The sequence below is a fragment of the Coturnix japonica genome, chromosome 3, assembly GCF_054131305.1.
Source record: "Coturnix japonica strain WE chromosome 3, WE-NBRP24, whole genome shotgun sequence".
Lineage (NCBI taxonomy): Eukaryota > Metazoa > Chordata > Aves > Galliformes > Phasianidae > Coturnix > Coturnix japonica.
In genome coordinates, this window is record NC_140665.1 from 24,176,436 (window position 1) to 24,199,441 (window position 23,006).

Genomic DNA, 23,006 nt, shown 5'->3' on the forward strand with positions numbered 1-23,006 from the left:
CTTCAGTTGATGAGTCTGATCCAGTAAATGGTCATTGGAAATGTTAATCATAATGCATGTAGCTTTGTCCCTTGCACAATGTTGAGTATGCTGTTTTGTAAGGAACTGCTAAAGGGAATGCACTGCGCAGAACTGGTGCCAGCACATGCTGCAACAGGTTGCTGCAGTTTATAAAAGTGTATACATGACAAAACTCTTTTCGATTTCTGTAACAGCATATTTTCTGCCTTTGAAGTAGCTACTATTTGAATAAATGAAACAGAAACTAGGTTGGGGGGGGGGGGGGCGGGGTAGGGAGGGGGTAAAGGAGGGTGAGGGGGGGAGTTAAAAAGTCTACCTTTAGGTTTTTGATACTCTGTAGCCAGCTCTATTTGTAGCCAGCTCTATTTCATTGCTTCCTGCATATTACCATTTTCACGCTTCCTTGAAACCTTTCCTTTTTGAGGTGTTGTCATAAACTATTTTCCAGCACCGAATAGCACTGTTAAACCACAGCATGCTTACTCCTGCATTTATTCATGTAGCATTTAACTTATCATTATATATTTCTTCATGTAGCGCATTGTGATTCATGCTGCTTGTAAAGGTAATCTTTCTCTGCCTTCCACTGTCAAGGTCCTTGCTCTCAAAAATCTCCATCTATCAAGTTTTGGAATGGGGAGTTTTCTACTAATGAGAATTGCCGCAGTTTTTATTATACTGAAGGACTGAGATAAACATGAAATAGTTACAAGTTATATGTGACTTCAATCCTGGGAATTGCTACTGTAGTTACTATGTAACAGAACGCTTTGAAATATTGAAACAATCTTGTCCTTGGGTTTAGAAATATTTTTCTACTGGGGAGTAGGCGTGGCATCCTAGTTCTTAATGGTTGTGGAATGCAATTATTTCTGACCTCCTTTAGAAAAGTGATGATATTGTTGTGTGGGAGGATCACTTGGTTCATTGTGCAAGAAAAATGGAAAACCCCGTACAGACAATGAGTGTATGTATCTGTGCTATCCAGCAGGAATTAAAAGTACACCTGCTCCTTGTAAGCACAATCAACCAGTGTTGTTTTTTCTACCTGCTAAATTGCTAAGATGCACACATGAGGTAGTAGTATGCTATCAAAATGACTCACAATCCATACACATTGTGTTTGAGATTTCTAATCCTACCTACAGTAGCAGCAAATACCAAGTAGATGTCACATACAGTCTGAAGGCTGCACTAGCAGGCATGGTGTAAGCAGAGCTGATTAATTCAGCTTTGGTAAACACTTTCTCAATCAAACTGTCTGTATAACTGTGCATCGTCTAGCTCCCAAAGTTTATTAAACTGCTTCACTGCAGCACTAGGGGGCTAAATATCACAACCAAGTTAGTACAGCACAGCATGTGGTAGGAAACCTCATGCAGACTGAGCAAATTGTCCAACTGCTCGCTTAAGAGAGCACTCATTCATAAAGGTAGTCTAATGTTTGTGTTTTGTATTCATTTTGACGGGAAACAGATCTACTCTATTCTCTCAAATCCATATTTGTATTCCTTTCTACTGTAGTGTCCAACTGCCAAATGCATGCTTGATGCTTTTGCTGCAACACGCTAAGCTTGAGACTCTCACACTGCCATCTTACCTTTGATATGTGCAGTAAACTTGCTGCTGTTCAGCATTCTCAGCCTCTTATCTGTAGGTTTCAAAATATGTTGGTGATACCTATCATGTATATAGATTTTGCTTTACTTACACCATGCTTATAATACAGTCTATGCTCAGAGAAAAACGTGTATAGGAAATCATAAAAATTTAGAAGCTGTTCTTAAAGTCCGGCTGAATGGCACTTTTTGAACTGAATTTTACACTGATCTAATACAATTTTAAAAGTATTTTAAACTTGGTGAAGCTGTTGTAACACTATAAATTGCTTAAAGTGATTGTTAATGCCAAGTCTGGCTCATGGGAAGGAAGAGGCCCTGATTGCAATACAGGATGGAGATGGATGGACTGGAAGGAGCAGCTCTGCAGGAGAGGCCCTGGGAGTGCCAGCAAACAACCAGGCACTTGCAATATAGGTGGCATACCAGTTCTCTATACTGAATTGCCAGGCACATAAGCAATAGATGGAAGGAAGTGGCTAGAAGTGACTTTCCCCTGTGATAACTCAGCACTCCAGTGCACCCAATTTTAGGTTCCTATATAGGAAATTGAATGGTCTATTGGAGGAAGTTCAGCAGAGGCCACCACAGTGATGGAAAGGGGGCTGGAATACTTTCCCTGGCGCAATGGATTAAGGAAATTGAGCTTGTTCCACCTGGAGAAGTGCTCTGCTAATATGTGTGAGGAGGTTATAGGGATGATGAAGTTGGGCTCTTTGCAGTAACTAAACTGAAACAGGTGCAGTTCAGATTCAATACAAGGAAAACCTTTTACACCATGAGCAGTTTGCCAAAGAGGCATTGTGGTCTCTGTTGTGTATCCTGGGCTGACCTCACAGCCTGTGCCTGCTTTGTGGAGAAGTTTGCGCTGGAGACATCCTGAAGCCCTTCCAGCCTGAATTATTTGTGATTCTGTGGTCCAGCTAATCTCTAGCTGAAACTAACAGCAGTTTGCTGGCAACAGAGGGAGAACTTCTTCCTCTTGAAACTAAAGACTTGCTTCTGATGATAACCTCCAGTGTTCAATCTGATGTCTTATTTTCTGTTGCAGAAGACAAGTGGAGTGTATGCTGGGTATGTTTTATCTTAAGTTAGGAGCAATAGGTTAGGTGAAAATAATGTTTTCAAGTTCATTTTAAACCATGGAATATTTTGACTTGTTGACTTGCACTTAAACCTTTTTAGGTATCTTTCAGAATTTTAAGTCTTTTTTTTTTTTTTTTTAAGCCATTTTATATTAAATGGGTTTGATGTGTTTCTAGAGGCTTGCCTTGAATTTGATTTGATGTCAGTTGTAAAAACAAGCAGTTCTTGGTGGCAAGCTTGAGTCACCACACTAACGATAAACAAAGACACCTACAAAGTTTTAGGTGGCATGGAAAAGTGTCTTCTAAAGTTTACCAAGAACACTGTTTTCTAATGGTGTATAGCATAAATTGGATAGAAGAAGGAAAAAAATATGAAAGAACTCTTCACATTTTGTATTATTTAAGCAGAGCAATGGAAAAGCAAATGTATTTAAGTTGAGCAAATGTAAAAATGAGGACCCCAAGCTTTGGACTAGATGATCTTCAGAGGTCCTTTCCAATCCCTATGATTCTGTGATTAGAGATTCTTTACAGCATACACTGGTTATTTGAGTCACTTCAGTCTTAATGTCAGATGGGAAGAGGGGAAGGGCATGTCTACCACTGTTCAGGGAAGTGTCACCAGATCACTCTAGTATACAGGATTAAAGAATATTAGAAAGCCCACATATGATAAATAGTCCTAGAACCTTGAAAGTTCACTAGATATCCCTACTTTTTTGCTCTTAAGGATTTTTCATTTAAATTATTGTTTCTTACAGACCAGATCAGACTCAGTTTTCTCACTCTGCTGTCCAGTGTTCAATTTTTTCTTATTACAAGAGTAGTTAAACTATCTTGGTGATAAATAATTCTAAACTCTCCTTGATACCATTCCTGGCTTTTTGCTGACACTTCAAATTGGCATACGTTCTCCTGTGTTTTGTACCATGCTGATGGCGAGATGTTTTGGATATGTCAAACTAAAATGGCCCTGGGTGCCTGTGTTTGGGTGTCTAAATTGCTTTCTAATGGACTGTTTATTGCCATTAGTTTTCAAATGGTTATAACACTGGATTACTTTGTGCTTTTGATATCTTTTAGGAAGGAGAGGAAGTAAATAGCTAAATGAGAACTTTGGACCTCTAAAATATTACAAGCAGGGCATATAGTGAAATAAACAAATGAAGAACCAACAATGGAAAAAAAAACAACAACAAAAACCTAGAACCATAATCCCAAAAAACTAAACACTGGCACACCTGGGTATTTTAAGAAATATTCGTGCTTGAACTTTGAAATGCAAATATAGCTAACATGAGAACAATCATTTATTGTAGAAAGCAGTCACAGCTATTTTTTTGCTTGAAACATAAACCTTTTCACATTAGTTCCTATGTTTCTCTTTATTTATTTGCTTGATTTAATAATGCTTTGCATTTGCACAGGATTTTTAAGCTTTATTTATAGTCAACATGACAGATTTTAAGGTAACTCTGAACTGAGTTGTGGTGTGAGTTGCACTTGTAGATTTGTTAGGTTAGACTGTCAGGCTTTGTTTTTGCTGATACTGTCCCTACAATGCATGCCAAAACAGGGATGGTAAGTGGTGCCCTACAAGCCAAATAGATTTATGGTGGATGGAACTCAATTTGAAGAACTGGCTATTAGATCATACTGTTTTATCACTGCTGTGGGAAGAAGTGAAATAAGCTACAGGAAGAGTGTGATTTAAACAAACAAACAAAAACCCTGGAGTCATGTTGCATTTGGATAGAACTGGGTTGCCATGAGGATACAGGCAGGCTTTGTTTTGAGGTAGTGTGTAGGTTGTTTGAGAAAGTGTTTCTTCTGGAGAGCAGATGAGGTGATCTGTTCTAAGGCTGCTTTATGAAATGCTCGCTAAGGCTGAGGTTTCACTATTTAATTTCTTAAGACATACTGTTTTAATACATTTGGTTTTGCAGTTGATGTAACCATCATTAATACAGCAGGTATAAAATTGCTAAATCTTCTGAGTATTTATTCAAATATCTGTGTTTTTTGTATGCTGCATTTCTAAGACTATGTCTGTTCTGGGAAGTTAGGGTAGGAGTTCTGTATGACCCTCAGAAGGCATATTTCAGCCTTGAAGATCCCAAGTAGAGTGTGTGCTTGTCCATATTAATATATTAGCACCCACTGTGAACATTTCTTTTTAACTGTATGTGGGATGCTTTCTAGTATCTGCTTTTATTTCTTCCTTTGTGTTGGTATATTACAGATAGTTTAAAACTTTAAAAGGAGGGTTTTATTTGTTTATTTTTTCCCCTTGATTTTATAATATTCAGTGTAATATTGAACAATTTCAGATTAGAACAACTATAAAAGATAGATTTAAACTGCAAAACTCCCTCAAAAATGTATCTTAAGACTTGCTGGTTTTTAGACACCAGCTTCCTTTACACAAATCAGTGCTGTATTGCTTAAAAGAGGAATAGTTTCAAATCTTGTGTAAATATGCCAATAAATTATATTTGCAGTTAGTCTCTATTAAGTTTAACATAATGGAAGATAGTTTTCCCAGACAGTGGTTTGCCAGTCTGCTGCATATAGTAAATTTCTGTTTCATATAGTTCCCTAGGACCCTTGTAAAAGTTGTAGTAATGTGAGTATCAGTAACAGAATGTACTGGTAAGCAAGGAAGAAACATACCTGGAGGAAAAAAAGGCTGAAAATGATGAACAAGAAAGAGTAATTTTGTTAGGATTGTTCTTACAGCCATGTGAAAGGCATCAGTGCATAGTACAGTAGGAGAGGAATTTGTAAAAGGGTATAAGTAGAAGGTACAGAATTCAAAATACTTAATATTCTGTCAACTTACATAAACTAGTCTTGTTGAACTCATCTTTTCTTTCAAATACTAAAGGAAGTTGCTGAGGGGTGGGGGAAATGTCAAGTGAAATGGCTGTAAGTGTATTATGCAACAGAGTTAATTTCGACCTACGCTCTGCTTCTCTGCAGAAGAAGTTGAAGAAGAGTCTGAAACTACAATTGAGGTTGACTTGACTGATAAACAGAAACATCAGCTGAAACACAGAGAGCTCTTCCTTTCTCGCCAGTATGAGTCTCTTCCGGCAACTCACATCAGGTAAGAATTAAATATTGCTTATCTGTATTCTGTAGAGCTGGATTGCCTGCCAGTAGCCCGGCTTCTTCAGCCTTAATCTTACAAAAGGGAGTGATTGTGTACAGCTGAGTTTTGCCAGGTAGAGCCATGAACTGATTTGGTACTGCCCTGAGTGTTGTCTTCTGTTACTTCTCATTTGAGCCTTGAAAGGGACAAGAGTCACAGATAGAGCTCTCACTTGCAAATTGGACCATCAAGTGATTGTGTTGTATGGAGTCAGAGATTGTGCATACTTTGAAAGGTGTTCCTGATTCTTCTTCTGCTGTCCAGAGGAAGTCTGACCATTTTGTTTGCCCAGGGAAACCACAGATGGGTTTAGAAAGGAACAGTGACTCAGTGGTCAGATCTACATTGTAGTGCTGCACACATTTAAAAATAAAATTACTTAACTTACTTTAGTAAATGGGAAGAAGTAATGATTGAGTTTGGGTAAATGTTGCAGAAGCATTTCAAGTATTGTTTTTGGATTGCTGGATGCTATTGTAAGAAGAGGCTTGATAAAGCTCCAAAAAGTTGTTTTATTTTGAATGTCTTTCTGTAAATATTTTAAGTGCTCAAGTCATTTTTTATTTAGGAGTTGAATGGTTTGTTTTTTTTTGGGGGGGGGGGGGGAGGGGAAAGGAAGAGGAGAATATACCTGGAAATAGAAGAGAGTAATGAGGAGGAGCATAATGGAAGAGGGGTGTGGTAAGTGTAAAAAAAAAAAAAAAAAAAAGGAATTGATACAGGTTTGCAGTCTGAAGGAATTTTTAGTTTCTCAGTACATCCACCTCCCCTCAGCCATTTCAGATCACTTTCTTCAGCTAGAAAAAACAACAGTTAAATGTTCCAGTAAGAGAGAATATTTTTATGTCCATATGTACTTTCTCTTTGTGAGACGTGGCTTCTTGTCTTTCTTGCTACCAAAATAAAAACTGGAAGTTAGGAAATCTTTTAATAATTTCCTGTGCTTGATTCATCCACTTGTTCTCTGACTCGGAGAAAGTCATTTAGATGTCAAATCTCTGCTTTCCCAACTACAGCATAGAGATAATAGTTCTCTGCATTTTCTTTCTCTTACTTTGACATTTAGGTATTAAAATAAGGTATTCTCTATCCAGAATGAAGATTACAGAGAAGCAGTATTGTAAATGTCTTCTTACCTCACAGCTCAGGGAGGAAGAAGAGATTCTTCAGTAGACACTTCAGAGTCCATAAAAACACATGAATTCATGGTTCATGCAGCAATGCTCAGCAAGGAAATACAGTGGCATGATTTGAATAACTTTTCAGAGCATTTGAATGCTGTAGTGCTATACTGTCATTTGCTAATGAGACCTTTACCAGTTGCATTCTGGAACAAATTGTATGTAGTTTAGTGAATTTTTAACAAACACCTCTCCTACAAAATACTTCTCATTGAGCATGTTAACTTGTTGACATTCACAGACTCTGCTCTTCTTGATTGTTTATGTAACTTTTATTTGTGAACCTTCCCTGTACAATGAGGATAGAAATATTGTGAAGGCAGTACTCCTCCACTTTTCTCCCACTGGTACTTCAGAAAAAGGTATAATAATATGCTTTTGAAGGGACATCTGTAAGGTCATCTAGTCCAAACTCCTGCTCAAAGCAGGACTAACTTAAATCAGGTTGTTTGTGACCTAGACTGGTTGTGTTTTGAACATGCCCAAGGGTGGAGGTTCCAAAGTCTATCTTGATATCTGTTTCAGTGTTTCCTGACACCTAATTGGGACTTCCTTTTTGGAACTTCCTGTTGGACTCTTCTTGTCCCGTCACTTTGCTTCCCTGAAAACAGTCTGTCTCTCTTGCTTCTTCTTCATTAGATAGTTGAAGGCAGCAGTAAGATCTGTCTGTTTCCTTAGGAGTGTGTGAATGATTACTCTTAAGATGTGAAACTGCTGGCCTTTGTATTAGCACTTGGGGAATGGAACCAGTAATCAGCTTTTAGTTGGACTTTGAACCAATCATTACAGTCTTTTCAGCCTGATGGACCAGCTAGTTTTCTTCCAACTTTATTGTCTGCTTATCTACCCTGTATGTTACTGGTCTGGTTAAAAGTCAATATAGGACATGCTGTAGGCTTTGCTCAAGCTATGGCAAAGGACGTTTGTTGCTGTCACTGGTCCACCAAACCAGTCATCTCTATGTGGAAAGCTGGCAGACTCGCACACTAGAAGTCTCAGTAGCTCTGCTCTGTGGCCTTTAGTTAGTTATCACAATCTGTAGTTTTTACAAGCGAGAATAAAGAGTACAATAGAATTTAATGGAGAAAGGACATAAATTCTCTCGAGTAAGAAGGAAAGTTCAATCAATTTGGAAGGAAAAGGAGAAAGCATCTTCAGTTGCTCTTCATAAACATAGATCTTGAACTTCCACTGGCATCTTCAGCAAAGAAAAGAAACTGAGTTTAATTCTCTTTCTGTGTGTAATTTAAGGCAATAAAATCATTTTAACTTTATTATTTCTACATATTTTTAACCCAGATGGCAGAGGAAATGAAATTGTTTGCCTTCCATCCTTCCCTCTGAAGAAACCCACCCGTGACTAATTTAATTCATAATTAAAAACACAACGTCTCTTGTACATTCTCTGTGATATCACTTTATAGTTAATGTGCTTTAAAGTTATAGCAGATTAGAATTATTTGTACAGCACAGAAATTTGAAGTTGTATGACCTGTAAAGTTGTGTTGAATAATTCTGATTTAATTTGTTTGCTTTTAAAATCTTGTAATACAGTTTCAGTCCCTATTTCCATACTTTGTATTTTGCAATGCACATTACATCTAACTTTCTTTAAATATAATTCATTTTGGTATAAATATAATCATTTTTTTATGTTAGTCTTGTTTGTGTTTTCTGTTTGGTGATGCTAACCGTGCCATTTTCAGTAACTTTAGGAAGTGGCATAAGTTGACACTAAGAAAAAAAAACAGATTTAGAAAATATGCAGAGACAGATATTTTATAATTCTTGTATCTAGGGAACCAGAAGGATAATTGATTCCAACTACTGGCTTCACACAAGACAAAACAGATATGGCAGTGTTGTCTTGTAGCCTCAGTGTTAGTGTGGTGGAATGTTTTGAAGAATATATAATTGCACTGACTTCCAAAATGATGGTATGCAGTTTAGGACAGCGTCAGGATGTTCTCATTTGGTTTTCTAGGGCAAGTCTTGTTAGCTTTGTTCCTACCTGTCAAGTTACAAGTGAAACTATTCCTTCCTCTACTTCCTCGATGTATAAGATTAGTAGCACTCCTCCAGTGATAAATTACTTCCATCCATCCATCCATCCATCCATCCCAATACTTGCTTATTACAAATGCAGTTTTGCCATGCCCTGTAATCTCCAAATTTTACACTAATATTATAGTGCTGTGGACTCACTGAGCCCTCTCCTTCATTGAGTATGTATACACATCACACAGTGAATGCATGCATAATTCATAGCGCAGATAGTTCATCTAAGCAGTGTCAGGTTCCAGCAAGGGACTGAGTTGAGCCAAGTGCTGTGTATTCTAGCTTTGATTTGCAGAGATGTAGCATTACTATATATAGCGTGTTGGAAAGTCATGATAAGTCACAGAGAAAAAATTGTTTAAAAGTTGTCATCATAGTGAAATTGTTGGTTGATGTTATGAAATGTATCATGCAACTCAGCATGTGGTGAAAAGGATCTGCCAAGTATTTGTAAAACAATTTACCAAAAAAAATCTCTTTGGGAAGATGCATTGGTTATCTTGGTCTTTTCATTGTACATTGACATTTCAAGAGTTAGTGGGCAATTGCTGTAAAAGACTGGATTGATTCCTTAGATTACTTGTGCTTGCTTTTGAGTTGAATGCTTCGTATAATTTGTGTAAAAACTTATTTAGTGATCAGGGTTTACCTTACCATTTCATTATCTTTGCTTGCTACCAGCCAAGTTTTACTTGCTCTGTAACAAGTCTGTGTTTCAGGCTTGAGGTTGGCTTTTGCATTTTCTTTCTAATAAACTCTCACTTGCCTTAACTTTGCATAATGAATCACACAACTTTCATTATACTGAGCTTTTCTTCTTTATGATCTTAGATCTCACCCTAGTATTACTGCTTTAAACTATGCAGGTATAGAGAAGTGCTTTTTTTCTTCCTTTGTAGAACACACCAAATGGTATGAAGCTCAAAGATGGGTCATTGGTAGGACGGGATAGGTCATTTTGTTGTAGTATTGTGAGTTTTTATGGTATGGTATGCTAGGAATTGATGGTATTACCTCTGATGCTGTTCTTCTCAGCAAACAGGAAGCTTTCAGTGTACAGGTGGGTACAAATACATAAGCTACGAAGTTTAGATAAGTTATAAGATCTTTCATATATCTTTTTTATCTTCTAATGTAAGTCAGACAACTAGATAAAGTGAGTGAATCTGCATTGAATAGGCATGTGTTTGGTCATTTGGATTACTAAGTATTTCTTCCTTTCTGGATTGAGTTTATATAGAGCAAGGTGGCTTTTGAAGCATGTTTGATGTCTGTTAGTTTTGTTGTTTTGTTTTCAAATTTTTTTTTTTTTTTTCTTTCACAGTAGAACTTGTAGAATTTTTACACCAGTAAGACTCTGGTTTAGACTGTACTTTTGTCTTGTTCTCAGTTATGGCCAATAGCCAATACCAATAACAGAGCATTAAAAAAATGTATGTTTATTGGTAGAAGGTGACATTTCAGGTTAAATACCTGAAAATTATAGCTTTTACCATAGTGACCTAATTGCAGAGTCAGAATGTTTCCTGTGGTGCAAAGCTTATATAGTTCAGGAGCAGTGAGTATTGCTTCTGGGCTAGGTGACCCTGTAATGTCATGCTGAAAAATCGTTCCTAACCAGCCTACCATGGCTTTCTTGGATACACATGTACTGCTGCTTCTTTGTTTAAAAAGTAATTTATTTTCCTTTTTAGTCTGTATTAATCCCTAGAGGGGAAAAAATGTATGACTTGAGTTTCCTATTATAGTCTATATAAAGTATATGTACTGTTGTGCTAACTGAGATAAGAAAGCAGTCTTACTATGCCTAGTTCAAGAAATTGTTTCCATATAATGATCTGGATCTTGTTCTTGGCATTGTTCTTTCTATTCCATGTATATTGTCTTAATGAAAACCCTTCTCAGCAACAGAACTCAATATGCTATCAGTGATTTAAATTGGGATGGTATTATTTTAAATCCAGCCTTAAGTTATAATTTCATAGAATTGTGGAATGGCTTGGTTTGGAAGGGACTTCAATGATCATCTAGTTCCAACAACACTGCCATGGGCAGGGTTGCCAACAACCAACATGCATGCTTTCATAGACGTAGATATTTTTATCTTAACATCTTCTACAACTGTTCAGTAAGTTTCTATCTTAGTGTTGCTGAATGCTTCGACTCTTCTGCGAATTATGTAATAGTTTGTGTATACAAACTATAAAAACTGGTAATGAATGGGAAGTCTTCATATTCCTCTTTTAAAAATGAGGTTTTTTCACACTGGATATGTTTTTTCTTCTGATTGGGTTGTCATTAGGTAACTGCATTATGAGCATTGTAAAAGTTGGAATTCAGGAATATTTAAGCATATGAAAAAAAATAAAATTGAACATTATCTATAAATAAATCTGTGAAGTTTTGTCAAGTTTTTGTCAAATTACAGTGTCAGTCGTGCACAAGCATTCCAAGACAGACTTAACTTTTAAATAGCGTCAACTTGGAGCGCTCAAAATCAGGAGTTCAATTTGAATTAAGATTAAAACATTGAACTTTCAGATTGACAGTCACATGCAGCATAAAAACTCTGGGTCATGCGTGTGATCTAAGCATATGTTCCGATGCTAGGCGTTTACTGCTTCATTACGTGTACATAAATCAGTTGGCTGTACATTCATTTTTTAGTTGCACTTTATCAATTTTGTGTTAACAGGTAAATCTACATTTTGGTAGCAGGTGCACAGCATACATGTGATCTTGTACTGCTTGGGCAGTTGGTATCATTTTGTCGGAAACATGAGTCCCAGTAGTAGTTATTTATCAAATGGGACTTTTCTCCCCCCCTTATCTTTGAGAGAATTCAGTAAATGATTGTGGTTAAACTCTGCCCAACAGGAACCAATGCAGTGCAGATCTTCCTTCTATCAGAATCTATCTTGCACTCCATTTGTAAATATCTATGCAATTTCGAGAGCTTGAAATTTGTGATGTATTTGTGTCTGTTAGCATTGTTCCATGCCCCTTGAGCTTAAAAGCAAAATATACAAATGTACTTGGTACTGACTTCCCATAAGTGGGGAACCAATTTTATATAATTGGAGGAAAGTCCTAAAACTGTATGGTTCCTAGTATGTGATTTGTTGATAGACCTTGCAATTTAGACTTTTTATAAGGGGTCACAACTTTGCTCAAAGTAGTTGTTTGAAAATCTACAGAACCATTTCCCATTTCTGATAGTTTGTGCCTTTATTTCCCCCCCCCCCCCTTTTTTTTTTTCTTTATGACTCATTGGAGAAGGGTTGCTCTCGTGGACTAGTTTTGCTTAAAACCTTACAGCTCCTCTCAGTTTTTCACTTTATCTTCTCTAGTTGTCATTGAAGCAGAAGCATATGTTAAAATCAAATCAGATTTTCCTTATAAGCATAACATTTCCTAATATTCTTTGCAGTTACTTTGCTCTTACTATCCAACTAGTGGTGAAGTTTTGTATTTCAAATTTCTACTGAGACCAGCATTTTTTTATAAAGATCAACAAGAGACAATCAGTTTACCTGCATGGAATTACCCAGTGTTATCTTGTCAAATTCAGAAAGGCAATGAGTAATTGTTAAGAGCAGAATTTCAAAGTCTGTGGGGTCACCGCTGCATATATTATCTTCCTTCTTCAAATGGCATCATTATGACTAACGCACAGCAAGTTCTATTGACTTGATAGGAACTCAGAGGAGTGAGTTCTGAAAGTTCATACTCGGTGCCAGTCTTACCCAAGATGCAACTACATTACAGCAGGAAATTTGTGGGATATAATACTAAAACCATCCGGCTGCCTTTTCCACTTCTGTGGCTTGTGCTGCTTAACAGATGCTTAAGTATTGCATTTCTTTTGTAATTTATTTCTGTAATTTTCCTGGTATATTTCCTGTCTGAATAGATAATTATTAAAACAAGGCTTGCGTCTCATGGGCTGTCTTACTGATCTGGTGAAAACAGTTGAAGAATATAGCCTGCAAGAGTGACAGAGCAGAAATTGTAGAGGTTTCTATTGTTTCAAAAGGATGGACTGAGTCAAAATAAGAACTTTAAATGATGAAAATAGTTGTTTATTTTGCTTCATTCTGGTACTTTTAAGATCTGGTTTTCAACATTTTTAAAATTTTTGTTGAGCAATTGTATAAAATATAACTACAATATTGCTTATTTTAAGAAAAATCTTACGAAGTTTGCACTGTCCCTATAATCACAAGCAGAACAGTCCGTTCACACTCTTGGGACTGCTGCATACCATGATAGCCAGTATGTCATTCCATTTATTTATAACTTTCACTAGTTTCCCTGTGTTTATTTACTGTTTTAGTTGTAAATTATTAGCATTTTGATTTTGGGACTATGAGGCTCTTTGTTTGGGCTACCCAAGAATTTATTTTCTGCAAAACCATTGAAGCATGGTTTTTGTTCTTGTTTTCTTTTGTTCCCCACCTCCCCCCCTCCCTCAAAAATACTGTTTTAGGGTATTAATGTGAAATGTGCTTGGATTTCAGTTCTGTACCAGAATGGCACCATTGAAGTAACTCAAGTAGGTTGTAGTAATGATTCCAGGCATTAGATGGTTAAAATGCTGTACAAAGAAATCTAACATCAAATAGAAATTTACTCAGTTGGGAGATGTGCTGTGGAAATTAATCTTTTAATGAAATAAAATGAGGCTTTGTAAACTTACAGCAGTAAGATATAAGGCCAGTCAATACTATGCTCTTTCAGCCACAGTGACAGTGAAGCCTCTGCCATAATTGAAGTTAAATAAGGGTAGACTGGAGTGGAGAGAGCGTGCTAGAGGTATACAGAACAGAAGTAAACTGGAAAGGTAAACTATTCAGCCTTTAACACTAAAAAAAAGAAAACCAGTTAAAATTGATGAACTGTCTTCATGGTGTAGCATATAATTAATCTTTAGACATTAGTGTTCTCGAATTATCAAGGTCAAAAGCTTCAAAAAATCTTCAAAGACATAATTGATTGTAGGTTTTCCTCATTCTCTACTACAGGAATCTTCTCATTTGCTGCTGTGTGCTGTGATCAAGTTTTTCAACCTCATTTTCCCAACATTTCTCTTTAGAGTTGTGGTTCTCCTGACAAATACCGAGATTGAGAGAAATTCAAGAGTTTATGTATTAATGAATGTTTTAACTCTGTTTCCATTGATATCCAGCAGTAATGAAAGAGATATTAGCTGTGAGGTTTTTTGTGTGTGTGTATGTGTTGTTGTTTCTGCAGTTAACAGTTGGCATGTAATATTTGCAGTTGAATTTAACTGAGAACATTCTCTGAAATAAATGAAGGATTTTTGCCATAAAACCATTGCGTGTTATCTTTAAATCCTAGAGGTCCCTAAGGTCCTCTAGTTTTCTAGTGTTTATTTGTCTCTTTTCTAGTGTTTATTTGTGTGCTAATCTGTGATAGATAGGAGAATAGGTTTGTGGGGAAAGTCCTGTTGTATGTCTAAGACCACGAGGACCTCATGGTAAATACTGCCCAAGTTGATAGGAGTACGAGTTCGGTGCCTGAAGCACAAGGAGTAATGCATTGTTACAAAGAAATAATTGAACTGAAAATGGTAGCATAAAAAAAAAAAAAAAAAAAGTAAGCCTATTCTAGCAAGATGATTCAGCACACTCAAAGTTTTTCATCCATATCTATTTGTGTTGCTTTAAAACAAAGTTCGATTAAAAATAAATTTGCAGGGTTTTTTTTTTGACAATGAAAAATTAGCTTTGTAAAAATAACAATTCTACCTTATGTTTGTATAGGGGAAAATGCAGTGTTGCACTTCTGAATGAGACAGAATCCGTGTTGTCATATCTGGAGAAAGAGGTAATGTTTGTGATTTCTGTTTGTATAAATATTGGGAATGGTTCTATTTTTGTTCTGCTTGGATTTGTGTGTTTGCTTTGTGTCTGTGTCTTCAGTAAATGGGCAAACAATAATTTAAAACTGCCTTATTGAATGTTGTGTTAGAAAAATGTTATGAAAAATGTTATTTTGAAAGTGCTTTGGAAAAATAACTGAAATGGCACATTACAGGTTTCTTAGAAAATAGTTAACTCAAGTAATTCACGTGGTATCTTACAAAATAAAAGTATGTAGTCTTTTTCATGTAGTGGATACTTAAAGGGAAATTCAGAATGCAGGATTTTTGTAGTGTTGTTCTTATTGTTCTCTTGTGTGGTTATTATTTTTCTGTCTTGAGGTGTTCTAGAAAGACAGACCTTCCAGAGTCAAAATATTGTATTGTAAAGTCAATGGGATGAAAGAGGGATGCATATCTAGAGGGTAGCATAGCACAGGGGCTTAATTGTTAGTACTCTGAACTGCTGTAAGCAAAATGTCTCTTTTCCTTTCTGGTAGAAGAAAATTAAGATGTTTAGCTTTACTAGAAAGGAAACAGATTATCCACGAATTTGAAAGATAAGCCTTTAAGATAGTTTTGTAATGCAAAAAACCTTTAAAAATAAATGTATTTTTATTTGGAAAGTCTTAAAATAATATCAAGCAGACGGTGGGTTTTTTTTGTTGTTGTTGGAATTAGCACTTCTTTATTTTTATATTTCTACACCAAACCAGTGATAATATCTAGAATGGTTTTGAGAGCAACACTTAACCTTTACTACAAATGAGTGTACAAGATAAGTCAGTACTATTTTTGTGTAAGCCCTTTTTAGGCACTGCCAATTTGATGCTATTTATGAAAAGTCAGTATGGTGAAATATTTAAGAAAGGAAACATTAAATTTGGAAAATGGTTAACAGTGTTTTTTGTTCTTTTTCTTAACCTGTTGGTATGTTTTGTGAGCATTGATCCTTTCATCACTGCTCTATTCTGAAATAACTTATATCAATGAGAAAAGCTTTGATTAACCACATAAAAATATTCACGTGAAAGATCTGCATTCTTTAAAATGATTAACATTTCAAATTTTTTATTCTTCTTCCAAACCTGTAGTCTGTAAAAGCATGAGAGGGGTTACTTTAATTATTTTCACTTGGAAGGTGAGGTAGATCTACAAAGCTCATTCTGAAATTCACTGTGCTATTGCTAAATGTGTCCTTTTTTTTTTTTCTAGGATACCTTTTTTTATTCACTGGTGTATGATCCATCGCTGAAAACACTTTTAGCAGACAAAGGAGAAATCAGAGTGGGGCCTAGATATCAAGCAGATGTGCCTGACATGCTTGCAGAAGGTAAATATTTGCTCTTTGTATAGTTAAAAAATATCCTTATCGCATGGTATTTTTATGTTAGTATTCTGAATTAAAGTGGTCAGTAAAGTAAAGCATTAGGTCTTGGAAAATTGTCATACAATATCTATGAATATCAGTAGGTATTATGATGAAATAAGGAATGCTGCTTGAATAGCTCTTGAAAAGACATTGTTAACAATTTACACATTCTATGTTTTTTGTATGTAATTGTACTGCCCAGTTAGATCTTTGTTGCAGGCCTCATGAGAAAAAACACTGAGGTCCCAACCATTCTGTAGAATAAAAACATGGTCACGGAATAAGTGAAAAGTGTATTCTTTCTCTTCCTTTTAAAACAGACTCTGTTTATATAATGCGTGCCATTTTGATTACATATTTAAAAATATTAGCTTATTTCAAACCATTCTCTGTTCTTTAGCGGAACTGAACAACGGATTTGTGTGCCTTACTCTTTTACTACATAGAATTTAAAATATTCATGTAGAGTTTGGATGTTGATGCATGAGCAGCTGTCTGTGTTTTGAATTATACTATTGCTTGCTTAGTAAGTTTCAAATTTTCTTCAGTAAAGTGTGCATTCTACATTGGTCACTGACAAAAGAAAATGTTTCCTGAGAAATATATAGATATATTGCTGTATATTATTATATTATTTATAGATATAAATATTATTTTTAAGGACATTGGTATATATTCACTGATACTAAAAAGTTAAAAAAAATAATAAAAAAAGATGTTGCAACACTACTATAACTTAAGTCAAAAGAATTCTGAATGCGCAAGATACATAGATTTATAACATTAAATGGGGTGTTCTCTATTAGGGATGGACTTTTTTGCATGCTATACTTGTCTTGCACAGAATTTATTTAATGTGCTATATAAAGGAGGAATTATTCAATTTCTGGCAAACAGGAGATTAGATGCAGTTTAGTAGCTCATGTGTTATTTTAATATTATTTTAATAACAAAAAATAAGCTATAGGAGGACTACTCTAGATTTGTTTATAAAGAGTACAGATTTGTTTAGGAACAAGGCAATGGCAAGAATATTATACACTGCTATTCTTGCAATAAGATATGCCTTTCACAAAAAAGCAAACAATTATGTAGATGTTTTTATGCTCAAGAAGGATGTTTCTCAGAGGATTAAGAAAAAGACAATCTTAATATACTTAATGAAGAAACCAGAAATCATCAGTGTTATTTGAAGTGGCTGACTGAATTTTGAGGGCTTTCAGGATGAGTTGGCATTGTCTACCAAATAGGCAGCTTTTATGTAGCAGAATGTAGCATGAAAAATTATTAACAATAGACACTAATTTGGGAGCAATAAATAATACATCTAAAGTGAATGTTTTTTTCCATGGAAATTTTACATTTAGAAATTTCATTTTTAGAGGGAAAAAAAAAAGAGTTACTAAAATCTGGAATTTACCTTTGATAGGAATCATATGAGGTCCAACAATGACAAGTGCAGAATCCTACACCTAGGAAGGATTAGCTACATGCATCAGTACAGGTTAGGGGCTGACCTGTTGGAGAGGAGATCTACATAAAAGGACCTTTGTGTCTTGGCAGACATGTTGACCATGAGTGAGCAGTGTGCTCTTGTGGCCAAGAAGGCCAATGATATCCTGGGGTGCATTAAATAGAGCTCAGTCAGCAGGCTGAGAGAAGCAATCATCCCCCCTGCTTTGGTGAGGCCACAGCTGGAGCACTGTTTGCAGTTCTGGGCTTTTGGATCAAGACAGGCATCTTCCAGTGTGAGTCTGGTAGAGGGTCACGAAGATGACTAAGGTGCATCTCCCTGATGAGGGAAGACTGAGAGTCCTGAGGCTGCTCATCATGGAGAAGACAGAAGTGATCTTATTAATATGTAAGGAGTGGGAGTCAAGTGGATGAGGTCAGGTTCTTTTCAGTAATGCCCTGCAAAAGGACAAGGAGCAATGAGCACAAACTGAAACAAAGGGAGTTCCATCTGAATATGAAAGAAAACTGAAGGTTGCAGAGCTCTGGCCAAGCTGCTGGGTGAGGTTGTGGAGTCTCCTCTGGAAATATTCAAGATCCACCTGGACGCTCCTATGCACCATGTTGTAGGGAACCTGCTTTAGCAGGGGGTTTTGGAGTAGATGGTCTCCAGGTGTGCTTTCCAAATCTTGAGAGTCTGTGAAATCCTTGTGTCTCTTATATTAGTAGATCTTTCTTCTACTATCATTAATACAGGATTTCAGTCTTCATTACTATCTTTGTTTTTTCACATTTCTTAATCCCCATAGTGTAGTAAGTACGTGATGCAGTCTTGATATATTCAGTAAGAGTCCATCAGATATGGATATTCAGAAGCACAAGTTGCCCAGAAACCAAAGATCTGATGGTATTGGAGACCTTTTTGTCACCTACACATATTTTCAGTGGCTGGTGGAAAAAATAATTTTGTTTTGGAAGGATAAAAGTATCTAAAGCACTGTGGATTTGGCTGATTGTGAATTTATGTTTCTGCAGCCTTTAGACCTTAAAGGAAAAGATGATTCAGCTGTTGCTATGTCTCTGTATAAGCTGGCAGCTTGGGAGTTAATCCATGTTGATATGAATGCACTGGTAGATTCCAGGAGACTAAAAATTTGAATACTTTTAAAATTTTTTTTTGCAATCACCGTATGTTTTTTTCAATAGGTATATGTGCAGATAACATTTTCTTGAGGTGTTCATTGACTGATGTCATTGTAAAACAGCTTTCCAAAAGATGGAATATATTGTTTATATATACGCTTTCAAATGCTAATATATTAATTTTCTTATCTGATGAATGGCTGCAATACTTACCTGTCTCAGTATCCCAGTGACTTCCAAAAGGATTCAGTCTTATACAAATGAAAATGTAATGAAATGAAAATGAAAAGTAAAACAAAGGTAAACTAAAATAAGCAAGAAAGAAAACTTCTACATCAGTGTTTGTAGCAATTCTATTACTTACCCTCACTTTGTGGAAGGGACTTCTGTTTGGGTGTGTTTGAATGCATGTATGGAGGGAAAAGTGGAGGGTGCTCAGATTTTCTGGGCCCTTACTGGAGGTCGTGTATTCCAGAACAGACTGCATGAGAATGTAACGTTGACTTTTGGGTTCCCAGTACAAGCTGGAATCATAATTCTGGATACTAGATTAAAACATGGGATCAGATTTGCAGAAATGCTGGACAATTTCAGTTCAGTTTATATGAATTTGAATAGTATTTTGCCAATCAAAACCATTGAAGTATTATGAAGTATGCGTATATTTTGTCTTCCAGTTCAAGTATACTTCAATTATAGTTGATTATTCGACCTATGATCAAATTAAAGAGTAATGTTTTCAATTATAGTTTAAGACATATTTCAACGTAAGTATGAGTAAGTTAAGTAGTGGTTAGTCATAGAATCTCAAATTTTCTTATAAACATCCTGCTGTTGCTTCCCTATATAGCTTGGTTTTTCCATCAACATTTTTTCTGCCTCTCATCTCCCTTTGCCTGTTGCTGATGTCTTATGAGTTGTTTCAGGATGTCACCTAGCAAAATTACTATTTTAGAGGTAGAGTTTTCAGGGAGATGCAAAGTAAAGAAGGTATGGCTTAATACTTTGAAAATACAGCTGCTTAATGCCGATAAATTAAGTTGCAGATATCTTCAATTGGATGCCTGGAAGTCACAAAGACTGAGTTGCTTATGCATGTAAGAGGAATAAGTAGAGGGAGTGCTTAAAAACTGTTATTGAAGCGTGGATTTCTTAGGTATGAGTACCATAGGAAGTCATATTGAAGAGAGAAATCCTTTTATTTTGAGAGTGTTTTAAAAAACATTTTGGAAATATGACACAGGGATACAAATATAGGAAGAATACAAATGGTTGCTTGATGAGCTAGAGTGCAGAATTATGTCTGCTGTGAATCACATGATGGGTAAAGATGCCATTGAGAATTGACAGTGTTCAAAAGAAGGCAGTATTAGGTAGACTTAGAAGCTAACCTAGGTTTTGGAATACTTTAGAAATTTTTGTGCTTAAGAAGAATATGAAGAACATAATTTATTTGTAGAAGGATAATCTTCTATACTATTGCAGCCCTTACAATAAACAAATACAAGCTATGTTAAAATTTCATCATAATAAATTTAAAATATCTAAACTTTGTATCTACACTGCTTTTATTCGTAGTTGTGAGTTATACTTAGTAAATACTATAGTTTTGCATAAAGACCAGACCAGATTTCAACAGTCTAATACTACTTCTATTGTAAGCATCTTTGAGTAAAACTACAGTAAGTCAAGTAAGGAATAATGTGGTGGTTGAGTGAAACCTTTCCCTCTCCCCCTATGTCATGTGCTCCAGTTTGAAGATTGCATGTCTTTTTAGTTGCTCTTATTGTATTGGAGAACATGAGATTATACACTACTGATTTAATTTCTTATGAGAGTGATACTAAATAAGGCCTTTTCTCTTTTAACCACATGTTCAAGTGCTTTTTCTGTCAGTATAATAGTTGTTTATTTTCAAATCTGTTTCTGTTGTGGAATAACATTCTTCTCCTTTGTACAATGCTTACCTCAGAGGGCTGAAACAGTCATTTGAGCAAAGTGCTTCTTATATCAAGCATCTCTTCTGTACAGTGCAGGAGCAAGGTGCCTGGTTCTTTGCTGTAGATGGGTTTTGGTGCAGCTACCAATTGTCTCTGATCAGTAACTTCAAAGTTAAGTGAATAACCAAAACATACACTACATCCTTGGGAAAAAAAAAAAAAAACAACCAACAAAAAATACACACACACCCCAAAAAACCAACCCCTAAACAATCAACTATTAGCTTTATCTTCATAATGATTACTATTATTTAACATACTTTCATAAATTGTTCTGAGTATGTTCAAATTGTTCTAAACCTTGACAGATTTTTTTTTTTTAGCTCTGTGTTATATACCAAGCTCTGTATTGCTCTCCTTTGTGATAAGTTTGGATTTGTTTTGTTTTAAGAGGAACCTCTCTTTCCTCTTGTAAAGGTGCTGAGTAGTGAATAAATTCTTAGTACATATTCGGTCACTGCTGATATTAGCATGCTTAATACCACCTGAATTTTCTATTAAGCCTTGAGACAGCACCTTGAGCATTTAGCAAATCTCAGACTAGAAACATAAGGGAACACCCAAAGATCAGCAAGTTCAGACACTAATGTGAAGATAACAGCATTAATACTTAACCAAAAATCTTCCGTGCACTTTGATTATGCAAATGATAATATGCTAAGAAGCTTTACATGTGCCTTCTCTGTGATTCAGGTTACAGAGCAAGCAATAGCCTTTAAAAATGTGTTTTTTCTCTTGTTAAAACATGAGCTGGTCCTGAGAATTAGCATAAAACCATTAGCCAGAAAGGAGGTTGTAGAGGGTAGTAGCCTCTGAACTTTCTCTGCTTAACTTAGTCAGAGTAAGCCAGAAGCAGGGAGGTCTTTGTGGGTCATTGATTCAAATATATGATGACAATTTTCTATTTCACCAAAGTAAGCAATTTTATCAGAATATATCTGGAATAAAGAATGCAACAGCTGGATTCAGGAGTTCCTGCTTATGGGAACTGCAGTAGAATGCAAAATATAAAAGGTACGGTTCTGCTAACTCAGTAGGATTTCTTTTATGATCAAAGCACAGAAATAATGCTGACATGTGATTCATCTCACCTGAACATAGTTACCTTAATAGATTAGAGGGTGTTTAAGAGTAGATGTGATGAATCTTGACAAAGGCAATAAATACACCAAAATGAAGTTTCTTTTTAGGTGCTCTCAATAATATTTTGTTCTTAAATGAAGTTACTCTTGGTTGAAAACATCAAAAGCTTTTCTGTGATATTTTCTTCAGAAGGAGCTGTTTCTTGATCATTAACAAGTTTAAATATGGTTATTTCATGTATGATTTGTAGATTACTTTTTATTGTTATCAAACACAGTGTGAAATAATGTTTATGTAAGTAAAATGTCAAATCCATGGTTATCTAAAGTAGTAAAATACTCTTTTACAATGTTGTGTCAAACTCTTAAAGGGTTGTAATATCACTTATATCTTTCTTACTAGTCTCTTTCTTGACAGCTGTGTGATTTATGTGCTGAAAAATTAAATGTTTGTAGGCTTCTGATCAGTTTTACTATTAACTGAACAAACAAAACACATGTAAATGAACTCTTTTTGCCTGTTTTAGGTAAAGACTTCATTTACTTTTGCTTACCTGCAAGGGAAATCTGTATTTCAGCACTGCAGTCACATATAGTACAGAAGCCCGATTAGGTATTAGTACACTTTGCTTTATGAAACATGGTGTTTTATGGAGTCTTGTAAGGAATGTAAAAAGAGATTGGAAACTAAATGTCTATCTGTCTTTTAGGTTACTTAATAGTTCTAAAATATTTCTTGCCTTTTGCTATAATTTTATGGTTTATTAACTGCATGCATAATTTTAATCAAACAAGTAGCTATATTGATTAAGTTGTCGCTTCACTTTGTTTAGTATTTTTATGTTATATAATCTGGTACTTGGACATTTCTGAACTTTGATCCTCAGATAGTTCACAACTTCTGTGTTATCAGTTAAATGATAAATTAGAAGTGTTGGAAATTACATCGTAT

At 35.6% G+C, this 23,006-nt stretch overlaps 1 protein-coding gene across 6 annotated transcripts in view; it reads left to right on the forward strand.

The window, feature by feature from the left end:
- The window catches only part of MTA3 (metastasis associated 1 family member 3), a 130,210-nt gene that overhangs the window by 28,799 nt on the left and 78,405 nt on the right, over positions 1-23,006 (forward strand). For all 6 annotated transcript variants that reach the window (XM_085543028.1, XM_085543027.1, XM_085543026.1 and 3 more), the window contains 3 exons: positions 5,711-5,837; positions 14,908-14,971; positions 16,221-16,338. In XM_085543028.1, the coding sequence (XP_085399154.1) occupies positions 5,711-5,837; positions 14,908-14,971; positions 16,221-16,338 (309 nt within the window). The remainder of the gene's footprint in view (positions 1-5,710; positions 5,838-14,907; positions 14,972-16,220; positions 16,339-23,006) is intronic.